At 36.9% G+C, this 17,914-nt stretch overlaps 1 protein-coding gene across 1 annotated transcript in view; it reads left to right on the forward strand.

The window, feature by feature from the left end:
- The window catches only part of LOC115221607 (protocadherin Fat 4-like), a 107,570-nt gene that overhangs the window by 46,088 nt on the left and 43,568 nt on the right, over window positions 1–17,914 (forward strand). Inside the window, exons 12-17 of the mRNA XM_036510968.1 lie at window positions 6,208–6,345; window positions 8,791–9,102; window positions 10,732–11,172; window positions 12,201–12,522; window positions 14,898–15,001; window positions 16,004–17,433. Of these exons, the coding sequence (XP_036366861.1) occupies window positions 6,208–6,345; window positions 8,791–9,102; window positions 10,732–11,172; window positions 12,201–12,522; window positions 14,898–15,001; window positions 16,004–17,433 (2,747 nt within the window). The remainder of the gene's footprint in view (window positions 1–6,207; window positions 6,346–8,790; window positions 9,103–10,731; window positions 11,173–12,200; window positions 12,523–14,897; window positions 15,002–16,003; window positions 17,434–17,914) is intronic.

A 17,914-nucleotide genomic window follows, 5' to 3' on the forward strand; every position in this document is an offset into this window, starting at 1 on the left:
ATAGATAGATAGATAGATAGATTGAGAAAGTGGAAGAGGTAAAATCGAGGCTACATATGTTTCCTAACTTATCCTCTGATGTAATAATTACTCAACGATAGGTACTCACCTAACTTCTCATCAGGCCGAAGATACCTTAATTATATAAACGTTGCATTGTGACATTCGATGCCAATAAATTGCTATTGTTCCTGCAAGTACACGGTTCACTTATTGTTCTTTATACCTGCCACGGACTACTTGAAGCTTACAAACACCCTATAGTTGAACTCTTGGATCTTACCCTCATATATATATATGATGGCGGGCTATCTTATTGAAAACTACTCTTACGTCGTTTTCGACAGTAGTCATTCAAGAGTCTTTCAATGACAAGACAAAAGAAAAACTCTGAGCAATGTTATAGTGTTATAGGCAAATATAATATAAAAACAAAGATGGTGCATAATAGATACAGATAACAAGTGCTCAGAGTGGAGCAACATCGTAAAATGCAACACTAAACAAAGGAATATGGAGTCCAGTTAAGTAAGCATTGGCTTCAAGCAATGTGCCGTTTGAGCTAATATATTTATATTTGATATATATATATATATATATATATATATATATATATATATATATATATATATATATATAGATAGATAGATAGATAGATAGATATAAATAGAGAGAGAGAGAGAGAGAGAGAGAGAGAGAGAAACATACACACAAAATATAAATGAGTAACAAAGGTGTATTAGTGTCAATTCACTACGGCCGTTTCGAGTCTTCGCTACAGTAATTTATTTAGTTTATATCTCTGTTTTTGTGCCCACTTTAAGAACTACGTTAACCATTCTTTCGAAATGAGAATTATCAGTACTTGAAATAACTACTTTATTGAATCTAACTTTAAACTGAGGTAACCTTTTCTGTTATATTTCTGGTGAATGAAGCATCCAACAAATTCGGAATAGACAGATCGTCTGGAGAAATACGACTTCTCAGTTATCTGGACTATGAAGTTCAAACATCGTATCAGCTGAAGGTGATTGTTACAGATGGAGGAGGTCTGAAGGTAACGTAAGCGTTTATTAATGATATCATCTAGTACAGTATTTCTCAAACATTTATTTATTTACCTTTGGACCCCTTTGATTCCTGTTTTACTCGGATGGATCCTCATAGTCATTCGATGTTTAAAATATCCTATTATACTTTTATAGTTAAATATTATTAGGAATTGTATTTAAAAAATTGTTAAAGTATTCCGTGTATTGAGAAGTAAAACCAATTTACTGAACATAGATTTTAACAACAAAACCTTCCAAGGGTCACCAAAGGTCATACTGACCCCGGTTGAGAACCACTGATCTCATATGAATATGGAAAGCGGCGATATGACAGAATCATTAGTACTTCGGTCCAAATGTTAAGCAGCAATTCTCCCGGCTTTTTACTGTGAGTTTAATTACCACCGAAAGTAACTTTGTCCTTCATCCCTCGGAATCGATTGAATAAAGTACCAGTTATACCAGTCAAATACAAAGAACGATGTAATCAATTTGGCCCCCTCTCATCAAAAACTTGCAACAGACCGATGTCCTATTCACGACTATGTTGTGAGTAGTGGTAGTGGTGGTGGTGGTGGTGGTGGTGGTGGTGATGATGGTGGTGTTTGTGGCAGAGTTGACCTTTGACTGTGAAGCTGTCGTCTGGGTTCCTCCAATTCTTCGTGTGTCGGTGGCGGAGTTGGCGTCCATGCTCACACCTGCACCTGTTTTGCTCCTCCCCTCCCTCCCTCCTTCATGAAGCTGTGGGGAAGGCAGGGTAGGGAAATCAACGTCGTAAGCGTTGTCAAGGAGACCAGCCTTCTTTTAGAACAACGACTTCATGGCTTGAAGACGCCAAAACAGAAATGGCTAAGAAAGCCGAAAGCAAATTCTACAAAATCGGGAAACATGCCACACAGGGAAGGTTTCCCGTGCAAAGTATTTGCACAACCGAATGCTTTAGTTGTTGCACAACTAATACATAAAAAATATTATCCAAACACAAACTTTTGAAGTTTAGTATTGTCTTTTTTTAATTTTTAACGCTTGTGCAAAATTGGATTTGTTTTTGGTGGTAGTGTTGGTGTCACTTGTAGTTGTTGAGGTTGTAGTAGTCGTGTTTTTGTTGGCAGTTATGGGAGACGGCAAAACGACGATATCGTTGCTGTTGTTGTTGTCGTTGGTGGAGGTGGTGGTGACGGTGGTGGTGGAATTTCTCAATTCACTGGAGCCTCCTGGACTACTTCCATACATTTTAGCACTTAAAGTTGGAACTCCTGTAAAGCTACTCCGCAATCTGGAACCACCAAGACTTTGCAATGGAACACGACTGGAGATAAAGAAAATGATGTCACACGTTATGGAGGCGATCATTCTTTCTGGATGTGGAAAAGGTGATGACGTCTTTATTCCAAGATTTCCTCTTACTCCATCAGGAGCAGAAATTCCATTTAGATTCAGAAGACTGCAATTCCCCCTTTGTGTCAGCTTTGCCATGTCCATTAACAAATCACAGGGTCAAACCTTCTCTGTAGCTGGTCTTCTCTTGGAAGAGCCCTGCTTCTCGCATGGGCAAGTGTATGTTGGCTGCTCAAGAGTAGGAACCAAAAGAAACCTTTTTGTATATGCTCCACAAGAAAAAACAAGGAACATTGTTTACAACGAGGTGTTATAATCTCAACAGCCAAGAATACATGACCCTCTTTTCTTTTTAACAAACTTCATGTACTTTCATGTATTTATATTAATAGGCATATATGTGTGTGTGTGAGTGTTTCCATGTATATATAACAGAAAAGTCTAATTCTTCAATTGAATGTAACCGGGCAACGCCGGGTATCTCTGCTAGTCTCTTATTATAATATAATATAAAATCCGTTCTGTCTGTCTGTGTGTCTTCTAGGATCTCGGGCATCCTCCATCCGATTGCGCTCAAATTAGATATGTAGATACCGACGGTATCAGGGCGTGTATAAGTCTTGCAAAAATTACAAAAATCGATTCCAGATGAGAATGCGATCGATAAAACCGCGGAAACATGCATATTTGTGTGAATAAAATCGCTTTTCTTTGGAATAGAAAAAATGTCTATCTTTATTTCTTCTTTTGCTGGTTTCTCAAATTTAGGTTAAATCAGTGTTTCTCAAAGGGGAGGCCTATGGGACGGTCGGATAAGTTGTTTTGAGAAAATTTGGTTTAAATGTTTGACAACTCAGCACCGTCCATTGGACGGGGACGTTTTGCTCGAGTAGATAGATAGATAGATAGATAGATAGATAGATAGATAGATAGATAGATAGATAGATAGATAGATAGATAGATAGATATGCATATATATATACATACATACATGTATTTTTTACTTGTTTCAGTCATTTGACTGTGGCCATGCTGGACCACCGCAATACGATCCCAGGACTTATCTTTAAGCCTAGCACTTATTCTATCAGTTCCTTTTCCGAACCGCTAAGTTATGGGGACGTAAATACCAATACCGGTTGTCAAGCGACGATGCAAGGGACAAACACAGGCACGAAGACATACACACACACACACGCATACACACACATACACACACACACATAACTATATACATATATATATATATACAACATACATATACATATATATACATATGTGTGTGTGTGTATGTGTGTATATACGTGTACATATATATGTATGTATATATATATATATATATATATATATATATATATATATATATATATATATATACAGTTGCGGCCAAAATTTCAGAACGGCATTGTTTTCGCCAGAAAAGTAGGTATAAGTTTTTATCAAAGTTGTTTTATATTCTATAATTTTCACAGGCAATAAATACGATATTAATTGTTATTGTCTGAGATTTTGATATAATTTGAGAGGATAATACAAAAGTTATGGATGATTTAGTGATTTATTGTCTGTGAAAATTATAGAATATAAAACAACTTTGATAAAAACTTATACCTACTTTTCTGGCGAAAACCATGCCGTTCTGAACATTTTGGCCGCAACTGCATATATATATATATATATATATATATTATATATATATATATATATATATATATTATACGTGTATGTATATGTATATATATATGTTTCTTTATAGGCTTCTGGGACTGTGACTGTTCAGGTAGAAGACGTCAATGATAACAGCCCTGTCTGCTCTGTACCATCTAATGTTATATATCTGAACGAAGATACACGTGAGTATCTTTCAATGTTTGTCCTTACTCCACTCTTTCAAACCATTTCATCGACTCAAACAACTTAGCCTGTTTCAGAATTCGCAGCAGCACCACCAACGATTGTTAGTAGCAAAAATAATGGTGATTTTGAGCATCTAATTTGAAATAGTCGTTCGTAACTGTGCAGTCGTGTTGTAGTGTTCTTTTCTGAAATTTTGCTTTCTCCTCTGTGCTTCATGCATTTTCCAAATTTTCACGTGATTCATAGCGGTTCCTACATGTTCATCAAACTTACGGATCATTCCTTGAGTTCAACAAATATTGTTTCCATTTGTGTGTGTGTGTGGTGTGTGTGTGTGTGTGTGTGTGTGTGTGTGTGTGTGTGTGTGTGTGTACAACATTATGGCTATAGTGAAGAGACATTGGCAATAAAAATCAGACCACATATAATGAAATGGATACGTCTATATTTATGTAAACAATCTATATTCATTCATATTTATATTCATAAAAAATACATCTACCATGTATTGTCGAAATTCACGTAACTAAGGAATTAATGTAATTCCAAAAATTTCATCCTTGGAGTTAATATGTACGTGGGTGTGCGGGCGCGCATGTTTATGTATGGACATGCGCGCTTACACGAATACTATGAACATTTTTATTCCCTTATCTTTACTCTCTCTCCTCACTTAGCAGTCATTCCAATAGCTTTTTTGACTTAATAGCGATCAATCACACAGTAATTTCCCTTTGTTTAGCGGTCATTTCCATATCAATTTTTCGATGGCTAGATAACTAAAGAGATGGCGGCGTGCGTTTCCGCCCCGACATCCGAAACTCGGAGTTTTATCCTGGCTACCGAATAATTGTCACATACTATATTTACATATATATATATATGACCGCGACTGCAAAAGTAAAAGACTTTTATTAAACTACTGCGTCATTCTCCTGTAGCAGTTTTCTTTAAAGTTATTGGCCCTGCTGGGGCTGAAAAAACTAAACTGTGGATATCGTGACGTGTAGCAACAGTCATGAATCCGAATTCAATAGCAAGTGAAAAAAATCCTCTATTTATGTCGATTTTGAAGGGAAAGTTTTGACGTTTCGGACGCTTGTTCTTCATCTGAGAAATAAAAAGAATAGAAAGGGTATTTAGGAAATATATATGTATGTACATATATGTGTGCGCATGTGTGTGTTAGCACATACCTAAACACACACCAAGATGCAAATACACATATACAGTGCAACTAGACATTGTTGTGTTTAAAACACAAACATTAGGGCCATCAAATATATATGATATTTATCCTGTGACTATCAGACAAGCAGTGTATTTTGTGAGCTCATCCGATACAATTCCATCTCCTTGAGATCAGAATTTTGTGTTTTTGTTTTTTATCTACGTGTCCAATTTACAGTTTTCCTCTGCTTTGCCTGTCAAATACACTGTATTTTTTCTTGATCTCAGAGCATTGTGAAACTCAAAATGTATTTTTCCAACTTCATAATTTCAAAATTATTTCACAGTTTCTGAAGTTCATGTTGCCAAGTATTATTATTATTATTATTATTATTGTTATTGTTATTGTTATTGTTGTTGTTGTTGTTGTTGTTGTTGCTGCTGCTGCTGTTGCTGTTGCAGTTGCTGTTGCTGTTGTTGTTGTTGTTGTTGTTGTTGTTGTTATTATTATTAAAGCGGTGAGCTGGCAGAATCGTTAGCAGGCTGGACGAAATGCTTAGCGTTATTTCACCCGTCGCTACGTTCTGAGTTCAAATTCCGCTGAAGTCGACTTTACCATTCGTCCTTTCGGGGTCGATAAAATGAGTACCAGTTGAACACTTAATCTACTTAATCCCTTCCCCCAAATTTCAGTCCTTGTACCTATAATAGAAAAGGATTTTTATCATCGTTATCATCATCATCATCATCATTATTATTATTATTATTATTATTATTATTATTACAGCTGTTGGTCATGATATAGTCATATTGCATTGTTTCGATGCCGACTCAGATCTCTATAACCGCATCAAGTATCGTCTTCATACCACTACCCCAATGATCCCATTCCGGGTTTCTTCCGCGGGAATCGTTCAGTTATCAGGTAAGTTGGAGAATCAACTGATCAGAAAAATGCCATTGAGAAATGATATTTAGAAATGACATTGCCATAAGCAATGGTGGTGGTGGATGAAGCAAATTCACAATTCCATTTTACATTGAAACGGCTGTGAAGGTCATTACTATCCCAGAATTCTCTATAACTTTCTATAAACCTGCATACTTACTCTTTTGCTTGTTTCAGTCATTTGAACTGCGGCCATGCTGTCGCACCGCCTTTTAGTCGAGCAAATCGATCCCAGGACTTATTCTTTGTAAGCCTAGTACTTATTCTATCGGTCTCTTTTGCCGAACCTCTAAGTTACGGGGACGTAAACACACCACCATCGGTTGTCAAGCGATCTTGATGGGACAAACACAGGCGCACACACACACACACACCACACACACACACACACATATATATATATATATATATATATATATATATATATATATATATATATACGACGGGCCTCTTTCAGTTTCCGTCTACCAAATCCACTCACAAGGCTTTGGTTGGCTCGAGGCTATAGTAGAAGACACTTGCCCAAGGTGCCATGCAGTGGGACTGAACCTAGAACTATGTGATTAGTAAGCAAGCTACATACCTCACAGCCACTCCTGCGCCTATACTTGACACCATTTAATAATTAACTTTATGAATTTTATAAATCTCACAACTTATTTAACTATAATTAATTAAACACTTCTTTATTCACTACATTAAACATATCAGCTTCCGACTTTGTTGTTTGTTTTTCATGCATAAGGCATCCCTGAGTATCTCCTCACCCTCTCATTCTTTTAATTTCTCACCAAAGAAATCCAGTCATCTTAGACCCGACGGTACAGATTGGAGTTTTGTTGGCTGAAGATGTTTGATGATTTCGAAAATATTCAGAGTTAGCCCGTTACTGCCAAAGATCTGAATCTCCACTGCTGCATGCCTAATTTCATTTTTAACTAGCAGTATTGCCCGGCGTTGCTCGGATTTGTTTCGACCCTTTAGAATTGGAATTTTTGAATATTTTTCTTGGTTGAAATACACCAAAAAATGGCGACACAGCAGTCAAAAAATCGTAAAAAATAGGGATTTTCATAGAAAAAAAGTACCTTTTTGATGTAAATAATTTTTAGTCGTAACATGGTCCGATTTGAATTTTTCTTCTACGGAAAGAAGAGCAAGCCTTCTTCTATCATTCTCTCAATTTTGGTCAACTTGCGCCGCAGGGTCTCGGAGGAGATAGTGTTAGTTGAAGGCTACCAAACCTGCCATACACAGACAACTTCAGCTTCATATATAGAGAGATTAATTTTAATTTCAGGGGTTGTCTACCCGGTTTCTTCAGCAGAATTGCTCATTAAACTTAAATTTACTCTTCATTAGAATGCAACTTTAATTATTTGAATTTTATAGGATTACTGCATTAAATTTGCTAACTCCGACTTGAGAACAAGAACGAATAATTTGCTGATTAATAGAGATGTGAATTTATACGTTTGAATGGATTAATGAAAGTAACCGTTAAGATGGTTTTGATATGTTAACTGTTTCATTTCGTTTTTGGATTTGGTTTGCAAAATTCTTTATATGATTTCGTGTGTTGAAGCATATTCTGTTGTGTCTGGGGAGAGTCATTTTCTTTATTGTGCCTTATAATGTAACACACTCACTGGTATAATTTCCACTTTTTTTTCTTATTTTTATTTTCCTAAAATTTTCGTTGCGTCTTGCAACTTTTTCAATAGTCTTGACTCTTATATACATGCAGCACAACACAGAAGGAACTGGAGATGAAAAGTAGGTTCACTTCACAAATACATATACTTTTTCCAGTGTCGTAAAGACACTGATATCGAAAAAGTGTAAACAAGCAATAATAAATCTTAGAGCGAGTTATAAACAGTAGCTGCAACACATCGTGACGTATATTTGCCATTTAAATATGGCTAACCCCTAAGGGTGGATGCTACTGTAGTTTGTAGCCCCAGGAGGACACCTCCTCCAGCTGGCTATAGACACACTTTCTGTGCCATCGACAACTGTGATTGTCACACGCCGATGACGGGTCAATATCCAGAAACTCGAGTCCGTGTGTGTCATAAGTTGGAGACGGGAAGGATGGCTTCCCTTTGCAAATACTGATAGGGCACAGAAAGTGTGTCTATAGCCAGCTGGAGGAGGTGTCCTCCTGGGGCTACAAACTACAGTAGCATCCACCCTTAGGGGTTAGCCATATTTAAATGGCAAATATACGTCACGAAAAATAAGAAAAAATGTGGAAATTTTACCGGTGTGTGTGTTACATTATAAGGCACAAAAAGAAAATGACTCTCCCCAGACACAACAGAACTGTTTCATTGTTTGAACTATAAAGCGACTTGTGATGTTATTTTGAAAAGGGATCTATTTTATCTCTGTACTGAATTTCCGACTATCTTTCAGGTTCACTGGATTACGATATGGAACGTTCCTACGTATTTCAAGTCCTTGTCAGTGACAATGGTTTGAAGCAGACAACTGTTGTTTTAAACATACAAATTACTGAAAACGAAGCCAATTCGCCGATATTTGTAAGCAATTTCAGTACATCTATCATGGAAGATGCACCGATAGGGTATTTCGTCATTGATATCACAGCTACAAATAAACAGCATCAAACTATTAAAGCTGGGAAACTAATTTACTCAATTCCTTCAGGAAACGATGCCAAATTATTCAGAATCAACTCACATACTGGATGCATAACATTAGATGGTAAGTTAAAGATTGTTGGGCGGCGAGCGTGGCAGAACTGTTAGCATGCCGGGTGAAATGCTTAGCGGTATTTCGTCTGCCGCTACGTTCTGAGTTCAAATTCCGCCGAGGTCGACTTTGCCTTTCATCCTTTCGGGGTCGATTAAATAAGTACCAGTTATGCACTGGGGTCGATATAATCGACTTAATCCGTTTATCTGTCCTTGTTTGTCCCCTCTATGTTCAGCCCCTTGTGGGTAGTAAAGAAATAGGTAAGTTAAAGATTGTTGTTTTCCGATCAGATAACACTGTGTAACACTAATTTTGTCCTTGGATAGCAACTGTTATTTCCTATTTGTTTACCCCTAGAAAGTATGAGAAATATCTCCTTCAAACTTTGCTATTGTTACATTTATTCAAACCCTAAAGACTCTTTTCACAGCTATACGCCGTTAGAAATTTGCATTAGTTTTTGTATTAAAAAAACAAGGAAGAGAGGGGGCTTGTTTGTAATTTGTAGGGAAAACGTTAAACGTGTCTAAAAAAAAACATTGTCTTTCTTCCCAACTAAAAGACATGATGAACTATGAAAGAAGATGAATAAGGACCGGGGGTGCGAGAAAGAAGAGGGAACTCACTGTCGATCGTTCTAGAACTCCCAGAATGAAAACCTAAACACCTGAAAGACTTTCCCTCTAACCATTGCTAAATGCCTTCCCTCTTTTTCATTGTTAAAAGTAAAGAAACTAGAAAAGATCGATCGTATTTCAGTCTATTTGTCTCTATCGCTTCATTCTTTCTCTCTGCGGTTAAGAGAGTGAAGGTGCATGGATCAGTGGTTAGGAGTATTCGGCCCACGATCGTAAAGTCATGAGTACAAATCCCGGCAGCGCGCTGTGTTCTTGAGCAAGGTACTTTATTTCACCTTGCTGCAGTCCACTCAGCTGGCAAAAATGAATTGTGGCTATAATTCAAAGGGGCCAGCCTTGTCATATTTTCTGTGTGAGGCTGAATCTCCTTGATAACTACGTTATGGTATGCATGTCTATGGAGTACTCAACCGCTTGCGCATAAAAGGAATCTTGTTTTCTATTGCCTCTCCATGATGTTGTCCCCAATTACTATTTTAATTATTATTATTATTATTTTTGTTGTTGTTATTGTTGTTATTATTATTATTATTATTATTATTATTATTATTATTATTATTATTATTATTATTATTCGACTTTGACTTTCATCCTTTCGGGGTCGTTAAATTAAGTACCAGTTACGCACTGGGGTCGATGTAATCGACTTAATCCCTTTGTCTGTCCTTGTTTGTCCCCTCTGTGTTTAGCTCCTTGTGGGTAGTAAAGAAATATATTATCATTATTATTATTATTATTATTATATTATTATTATTATTATTATTATTATTATCATTCTATGTTTGACTTTTGCTTTATATTTGCACAAGTTGGCTCCAAGTCTCACCCAGAGACCTCAAGAGACACCAGGTTGGAAGATCGTGATGTTGTTATGCCTAGTGTGCCATATATTTGGTTTTGTATTTAGTGTTGTACTAGTGAATGTCAAAAAAAAATTATGTTTATTATTATTATTATTATTATTATTATTATTATTATTATTATTATTATTATTATTTAGGAAACTTGGATAGAGAGAAGCAAGCTTCATACGTGTTGCTGATCAAAGCAGTCGAAAAGAGCAAGACACAGAACAGTGCAATGGCCACCCTAACTATAGTCGTTGCAGATGTCAACGACAATGCTCCTTCATGTCAACCACCGGCATTTAGCTTAACTTTGGTCGAAGACCAAAAGCTCAACACCCCTCTTCAAACATTTTTTTGTGAGGACCTCGATGCGAAGGGTAACCTTAGTTTGACTTATTCAGTAACATCGAGTGAGCCAAATGTTTTCGATATGAAACGACAATTTCTAGTACTGAAATCCGGTTTTGATTTGGCCAAAAATCCACACGGATACCATTTGTACGTTACGGTGAGCGATTCTGTGCACGAAGTGGAGATAACAGGATACGTTAAAGTGACGGCCGTTAACAAATTCTCGCCTGTTTTCTCACAGGGTAAATATATTTTATTTATCTAAAAGAATATGTATATTAATTTGTGGTGATAATGATGATGATGATGATGATGATGATGATGATGATGATGACGATGACGATTATGATGATGATGATGATGATGGTGATGATGGTGATGGTGACGATGATGGTGATGATTATGATGACGATGATGATGATGACGATGCCGATTATGATGATGATGATGATGATGATGATTAGAATTTAACAACAATGACAATGATGCCCAAGATATAAGCGCATGCATGTTTGTGTGGTTAAGAAGCTCGATTTGCAGCGACGTGGTTTCGAGTTCGGTTCCAATGTGTGGTTCCTTGAGCTAGTGTCTTCTACAACAGCGAAAAGCCGACCAATTCCTTGTGAGCGAATTTGATTGACGGAAACTGTGTGAATGCCCGTTGTATGGGGAGTGGGGTGAGTGTGTATGTGTGTGTGTGTGTTTATGTTTGCCCCCACTTCACCGTTTGACAACCGGCATTGGTTTGTTTATGTCCATGTGAGTGTATGTGTGTGTGTGTTCCACAATTGTAGTAAACCAAAGTTTTATAATAAAGTTCTATATTATCCTCCTTCCGATTACAGAGCTACTGCTATACGAATAGCTAGCGTTTGTACAGTATAAGATGCACCATTTGTGCGTCTATTCTCGAAACGGCTGTAAGGGATTTTCTGTACACCGTATTAATTCCTTCCTTCTTATCGTCTATACTCATCTCACAGCTCAACCGAAATCAATGTCATAATCTGACCTTGCACCAGTTGTTTTGCTTGCTAAGACTTTTGGCTCAGTGGTTAGAGCGCTGAGCTCACAATCATGAGGCAGTGAGTTCAATTCTCGGACCGGGCTTTGTTGTGTCCTTACCCTTACCTTTTGCCTCATTATGCATATGTATGTGAGTACACGCGCGTGCGCACACTCACGCACACACATACATATATATATATATATACACACACACACACACACACACATTAGTCCTTTGCTAATGATTTGTTTCGTATTTCAGATCATTACACTGTACGATTCCATGAAGGGACCAGCATTGGGCATCAACTAACCAAAATCAGCGCAACGGATAGGGACCATCCAAATATAGGGAACGATATAATCAAATACTCCATTGTGAAATCAGGGGATAACTTACCTTTTCACATTGACAAACAGTCGGGTATTATTTTTGTGGATTCAGTCTTGGATAGAGAAAACATTGAGAAACACAATTTTCAAGTGGAAGCTGTAGACGAGTCTCTTAGGATAGTTTGTAATATAACAGTAATTGTGACAGATATTAACGACAATCCGCCATATTTTAAACCAGCATCATACAGGTAAAATTGCTTGTAACTTATCGCCACAGTCTTCCCCTATTTATTTTCAAATCTATACATTTTTTTATTATCGTCAAACTTTATAATCTTGCGACTTTATAATCTGCAATATTTCTTTTAAACTTTTTATTTATTTATTTATTTATTTATTTATGCGCCCTTTTCAAGCCTAGCCAGGCTCATGGGCCCGGTTTCCCGGTTTCTGTGGCGTATGTGTTCCCCACCAGCTGGACGGGACGCCAGTCCATCGCAGCGTTACTCAAGAAACAGGAAGAAAGAGAGAGAGAAATTTGGGGCGAAAGAGTACAACAGGGATCGCCATCACCCCCTGTCGGATCCTCGTGGAGCTTTAGGCGTTTCGCTTAATAAACACACACAACGCCCGGTCTGGGAATCGAAACCGCGATCCTCCGACCGCGAGTCCGCTGCCCTAACCACTGGGCCATTGTGCCTCCACTCTTTTAAACTTTGGTAGATCTTATTTTTGAAGACATACTATTAAGTCCTGGCATATGAATTAAAGCTTTATTGTAGCTCTTGTCTGATAGCTTTTCCCCTTGACCTTTGCAATGTAAAGTCTTTTTAAGCATTCACCATTCTAATCTCTAATTTTAGGCCTTATTTTGAACATCATACGATTATAATACTTATCAAATTGTTTGCCTCTTAAAATTTAGACATGACTCACACCATTAAAATATTTCCTTCCAGTAAGAATACCCAATTATGTGCTATTTCTTGAATTCTGAGTGCATTCAAGTTTTTTGAGAAATTTTTTTATATTCAAAGTACGTATTATAGACTGCGGCATACAGTTCTGTATACATTTGAAACAAAAGTAAATAGAGTTTGACTTGGAATGGTTCATTCCATGATGTTATAAACGGTTTCATATCCCAAAACTTTTACTGATTTTCCGAATTGCTCATAAAACAGCTGTTGTCTTCATCAGAACCCTTCATTTATTCTACCAAATGTATTGAGTGACTGCAGAATTAAGCAACACAAGTCTATCTTTTAATCCAGATAATTGTCCAGTATTAAGGCACATGGCCTTATGGTTAAGGTAATTGCATCAACGACCTATGATCGCGGTTTCTATTCCTGGGTCGGGCGGTACATAGTGTTCTTAAACAAAATACTATATTTCATGGTGAAATTCAAAGCAGCTAAAGCCATAAATAACTGTAAATCTTAGGTCAAAGAAAAATCTCTTTTGGCAGATAAAATATCGAAGGCTGCCCGTGGGATACGAAGCCACATCTTCTATAAGCATGACAAATAGTCATTTTTCTATTCAAAGACTTTTGAATCCAGTATTTACACGCTATTATTTATAACTTTATCCGCTTCGAGTGACACCGTTCAAAAGGAGAATTATTTCACGTTCTTTCGAAATTTCGAAATTTTTATGACTCCAACTCCATTTCACATTGCTCCCGTCCATGAGTAACCATACGACGGACCAGCGTCCCGTTCAGGAGCAATGTTGTGATCTCAGACATTTATATATAGCATTGAAACTGGGTAACCAGCTCTATAAGTCCTAGGACTCAAGACAGCAACGTCTAGAGGTGGATGAAGAGTGTTATTTTCTTTAATTTCACTCACGAGTCATTTATCAACCCGGGGATAAGGTACAAAATATCTATTCGCGAAGCACAGTAGGATAGAATTTAGTTTCAGGTGGTTTCAAACTGAACTTTTTTAAAACCAGACTTGGCTGGTCCTAATACATACATCGGTTATTTCTTGAAACAGACGTCGAGTAAAAGAAAAATGAATTTAGTTAAAGGCAAAATCCTCTTTTCAATGGTTTTTCTTAAAATGAATTAGAAAGAATGAACACTTAGACGCTTTTGGCAATTTTCTCTGCTGCCGTGTCAGGCCCAGGAGAAGTATATCCCTATTTTCGACAGTGTTTTATAACTATTTCCTTACATCACTATATATTTTTCTCACTGGAGACCTAGGACCCATAAGGCTGGTTACCTGATTTCCACAGTATATAAGTAACTGAGTTGCAGTGTTCAAGACCAGCAAGGTTTTTCAAGGGAGAGGACAAGTTGATTACATTGACCCCAGTACTTGAATTAGTACTTTATTTTATCGATCCTGAAGAGATAGAAAAAAATGAGATAAAAAAAAACAAAGTTGACCACGGTGGGATTTGATATCAGAGCGTCAAGAGCCAGAGAAATATGCCGCTAAGCATTTTGCCCACCGTGCTAATATTTCCACTAGCTCCAGCTCACCGCCCTATACATCACTATATACTCTTCAGAAATGCATCAATGTCACGTATTCACATTTCTCTTCTCTATAAATCCCATGTAATATTATATGTCATAAATAACCTTTTCGTGTTTTTTCAGTGCCACAGTTTCCGAAGTTGATTCTTTGGGTACCAAAGTCGTAGATGTACGTGCTTATGACAACGACACCGGATCGAATGCTGTCATAACCTATTCAATTGTAGGTATGTGTAAATCTTTTTTTTTTTTTTATTTACGGCTAAGTTATTATTGTATTTAGTATGGCGATTCAATAAGTCATATATTCTGCATTTCTCCGATAAATATACCTGTTGGGTATGATTGATTGATTGATTGATTCTAGTTTCAGCTTATGAGCTGTGGCCATGCTGGGGCACCGCCATATATATATATATATATAAGCTACTGCACGCATTTTTTTTCTCTCCTTCTTTCTGTGTTTTTTTTCTCTCTGTGTATCTTTCTGTTGAAGAGCGTAGGCTCGAAACGTTAAAGACTTGTTTTATTTATATTTCCTGAGCGCCATACTAATACAATTGTTCGTTTGTTTTCCACCTGCATTCGTCTTTTGTCTATTTTCATAAAGCTTCCCGTTATATATATATATATACGCATATATATATATGTGCGTGTGTACGCGCGCTTGTGTGTTTGTTTGTGTGTATATCTGTCTGTATGTGTATGTATATATATATATAATATATATATATATATATATATATATATAATATATATATATATATATATATATATACATTATGGCGTGCTGAAAAGTTCCTGGCTTTGAGTAAAAGAAAATGCAAGAAGGTTAATTATGGTTTTATTGAATATGTTCCCCTCTCATATTCACACACCTTTTGCAGGGATCTGTCAGTATTTCTAAGCCCTGTAAAAAAGCTCAGGAGTTTGGGCCTCCAGCCAGGCCTTTCACGACACCTTTGAAGCCAGAAACTTTTCATCCCTCCCTCGTATATATACACACACGCACACACACACACTCACACACACACACACACACACACACACACACACACACACACCACACACACACACACACATAATTTGAGGGGAATTTAGCGCTTACTTCTTGCAGGGTTACAGATCACGTAGAAGTTACCTTTTTGCTGTAATGTAGTCAATCAAGCACGACAGTTATCGTACCGTTTCCCCGCACTTAACATTGTTTTTCTTTTCTATTTTTTTAGATGGTAACAGTGCTGGTAAATTTTCCATTGACGCAACATCAGGACGGATAACCATCACAAATTCTCTAGACTATGAGACAACGGAAATTAACAGTTATATACTCACAACAGAAGCTACGGACTTGTTCGGTGGAGATGGTGCTTTGTCTAGCACCGCTGTAGTTATTGTTCAAATTAGACCCGTGAACGAATTTCCACCCGTCTTTCAAAACCAGGCGTACTCTGTGGTTGTACAAGAAACGGTAACTATTGGAAGCATTTTACTTCAAGTATCAGCAACTGATGAAGATAAAGGTGATGATGGACAGCTTACTTATACCATGCCCAGCCACCGGTTGTTTAGTTTAGAAAGCACAACAGGACAACTAAAATTGAAACATTCTTTAGATTTTGAGAAAACTCCACAGTTTATTTTGAATGTTACAGCAATTGACAAAGGAACGGTAGCAAAATCTGCAACAACAAAAGTGGTTATTAACGTGGAAAATGTAAATGAAGAAGGACCGAAGTGTTCGGAAAATTTTATATCTGTAAGTGTTCCGGAAAGCCAGCAGATTGGTTCATCGTTTGTTTCTCTGTCTTGTAATGATAGCGACTCAGGTAGGTTTGGCGAGATTTCTTTCTCCATCATGAGTGTCAATGGCGTTCTGAATAACGGACCGTTTGCTGTTGATAACAGCGGAAATTTGAAATTAATTACTTCCCTAGATTTTGAGAAATCTGAAAAAATACTCATATATATAGCAGTTCAAGATGGCGGAATCCCACCCAAAGATACACTAATCATAATCAGTGTACAGATAATCGACATCAATGAAGCTGCACCGGTTTTCGAGGATTTTAACACGACTATAATAATACCTGAGTCGGTACCCATTGGTACGGTTATTAGCAGGATTTCTGCCAGTGATGCGGACATTAAAGATTGCATTACTTATCACTTAACACAAACGAGCGAGAAATTTCAACTTGATTCGATTACTGGCGATTTGGAAGTAAAATCAAATCTAGACTTTGAAACCAAGAATATTTATTTACTTCCATTAAAAGCTGTAGACAGTGGTCAGAACCCCAAGCCTCGTACATCAGAAATTACTCTAACAGTGATACTCACGGATATTAATGATTCGCCACCGGTGTTTTCTCAAAATCTCTACTCTAAAACTATCAGAGAAGATACCGCCATTGACAGTGTTTTAGTCACTTTAACAGTTTCCGACAACGATTCAAGTGAAAATGCTATAGCAAATTTTACTGTGATCGGTGACACAAATAACTTTTTCCGTGCTTCCAGAGACAGCTCAGGCAACTGCAACATAATACTGACGTCGTTGGAGGGAGTTAACTACGAACTAAATACGTCACGAGTGTTCAAAGTGAAAGCCACAGATTCTGGAGGTCTGTCGTCTGAGACAACTGTAATATTTCAAGTAAGTCATCTCTTTTTTAAAACTGATATAGATTACTAAAATTATTTAAACGAATTAACTTTTGAATTAATTTAAACGTAAATGTCATAAACATTTCATCGTATTGTGATCCCATGGAATGGCAAAGACACTATTCCGTGTCCAATTTCTGTAATACACAACACTCAACACTCCATATTTTCACACACACACACACAACACACACACACACACACACACACACACACACACACATATATATATATATATATATATATGTATATATATATATATATATATATATATATATATGCAGATAGGTACTGTAAATTTAGAGTGAATACTTGATAAGTGTAAGCACCTGTATATGCCAGATAGTAGCAGAAGTGAGAGAATATATCAAATACAAATTAAAAACAGAACACAAAGGATATCGCGGTACACGTGTTTCAAGCTTTATAAACAATCTGTTATTACATCAGTGTATTATTGATATAAAAGA

This window comes from Octopus sinensis, linkage group LG18, assembly GCF_006345805.1.
Source record: "Octopus sinensis linkage group LG18, ASM634580v1, whole genome shotgun sequence".
Lineage (NCBI taxonomy): Eukaryota > Metazoa > Mollusca > Cephalopoda > Octopoda > Octopodidae > Octopus > Octopus sinensis.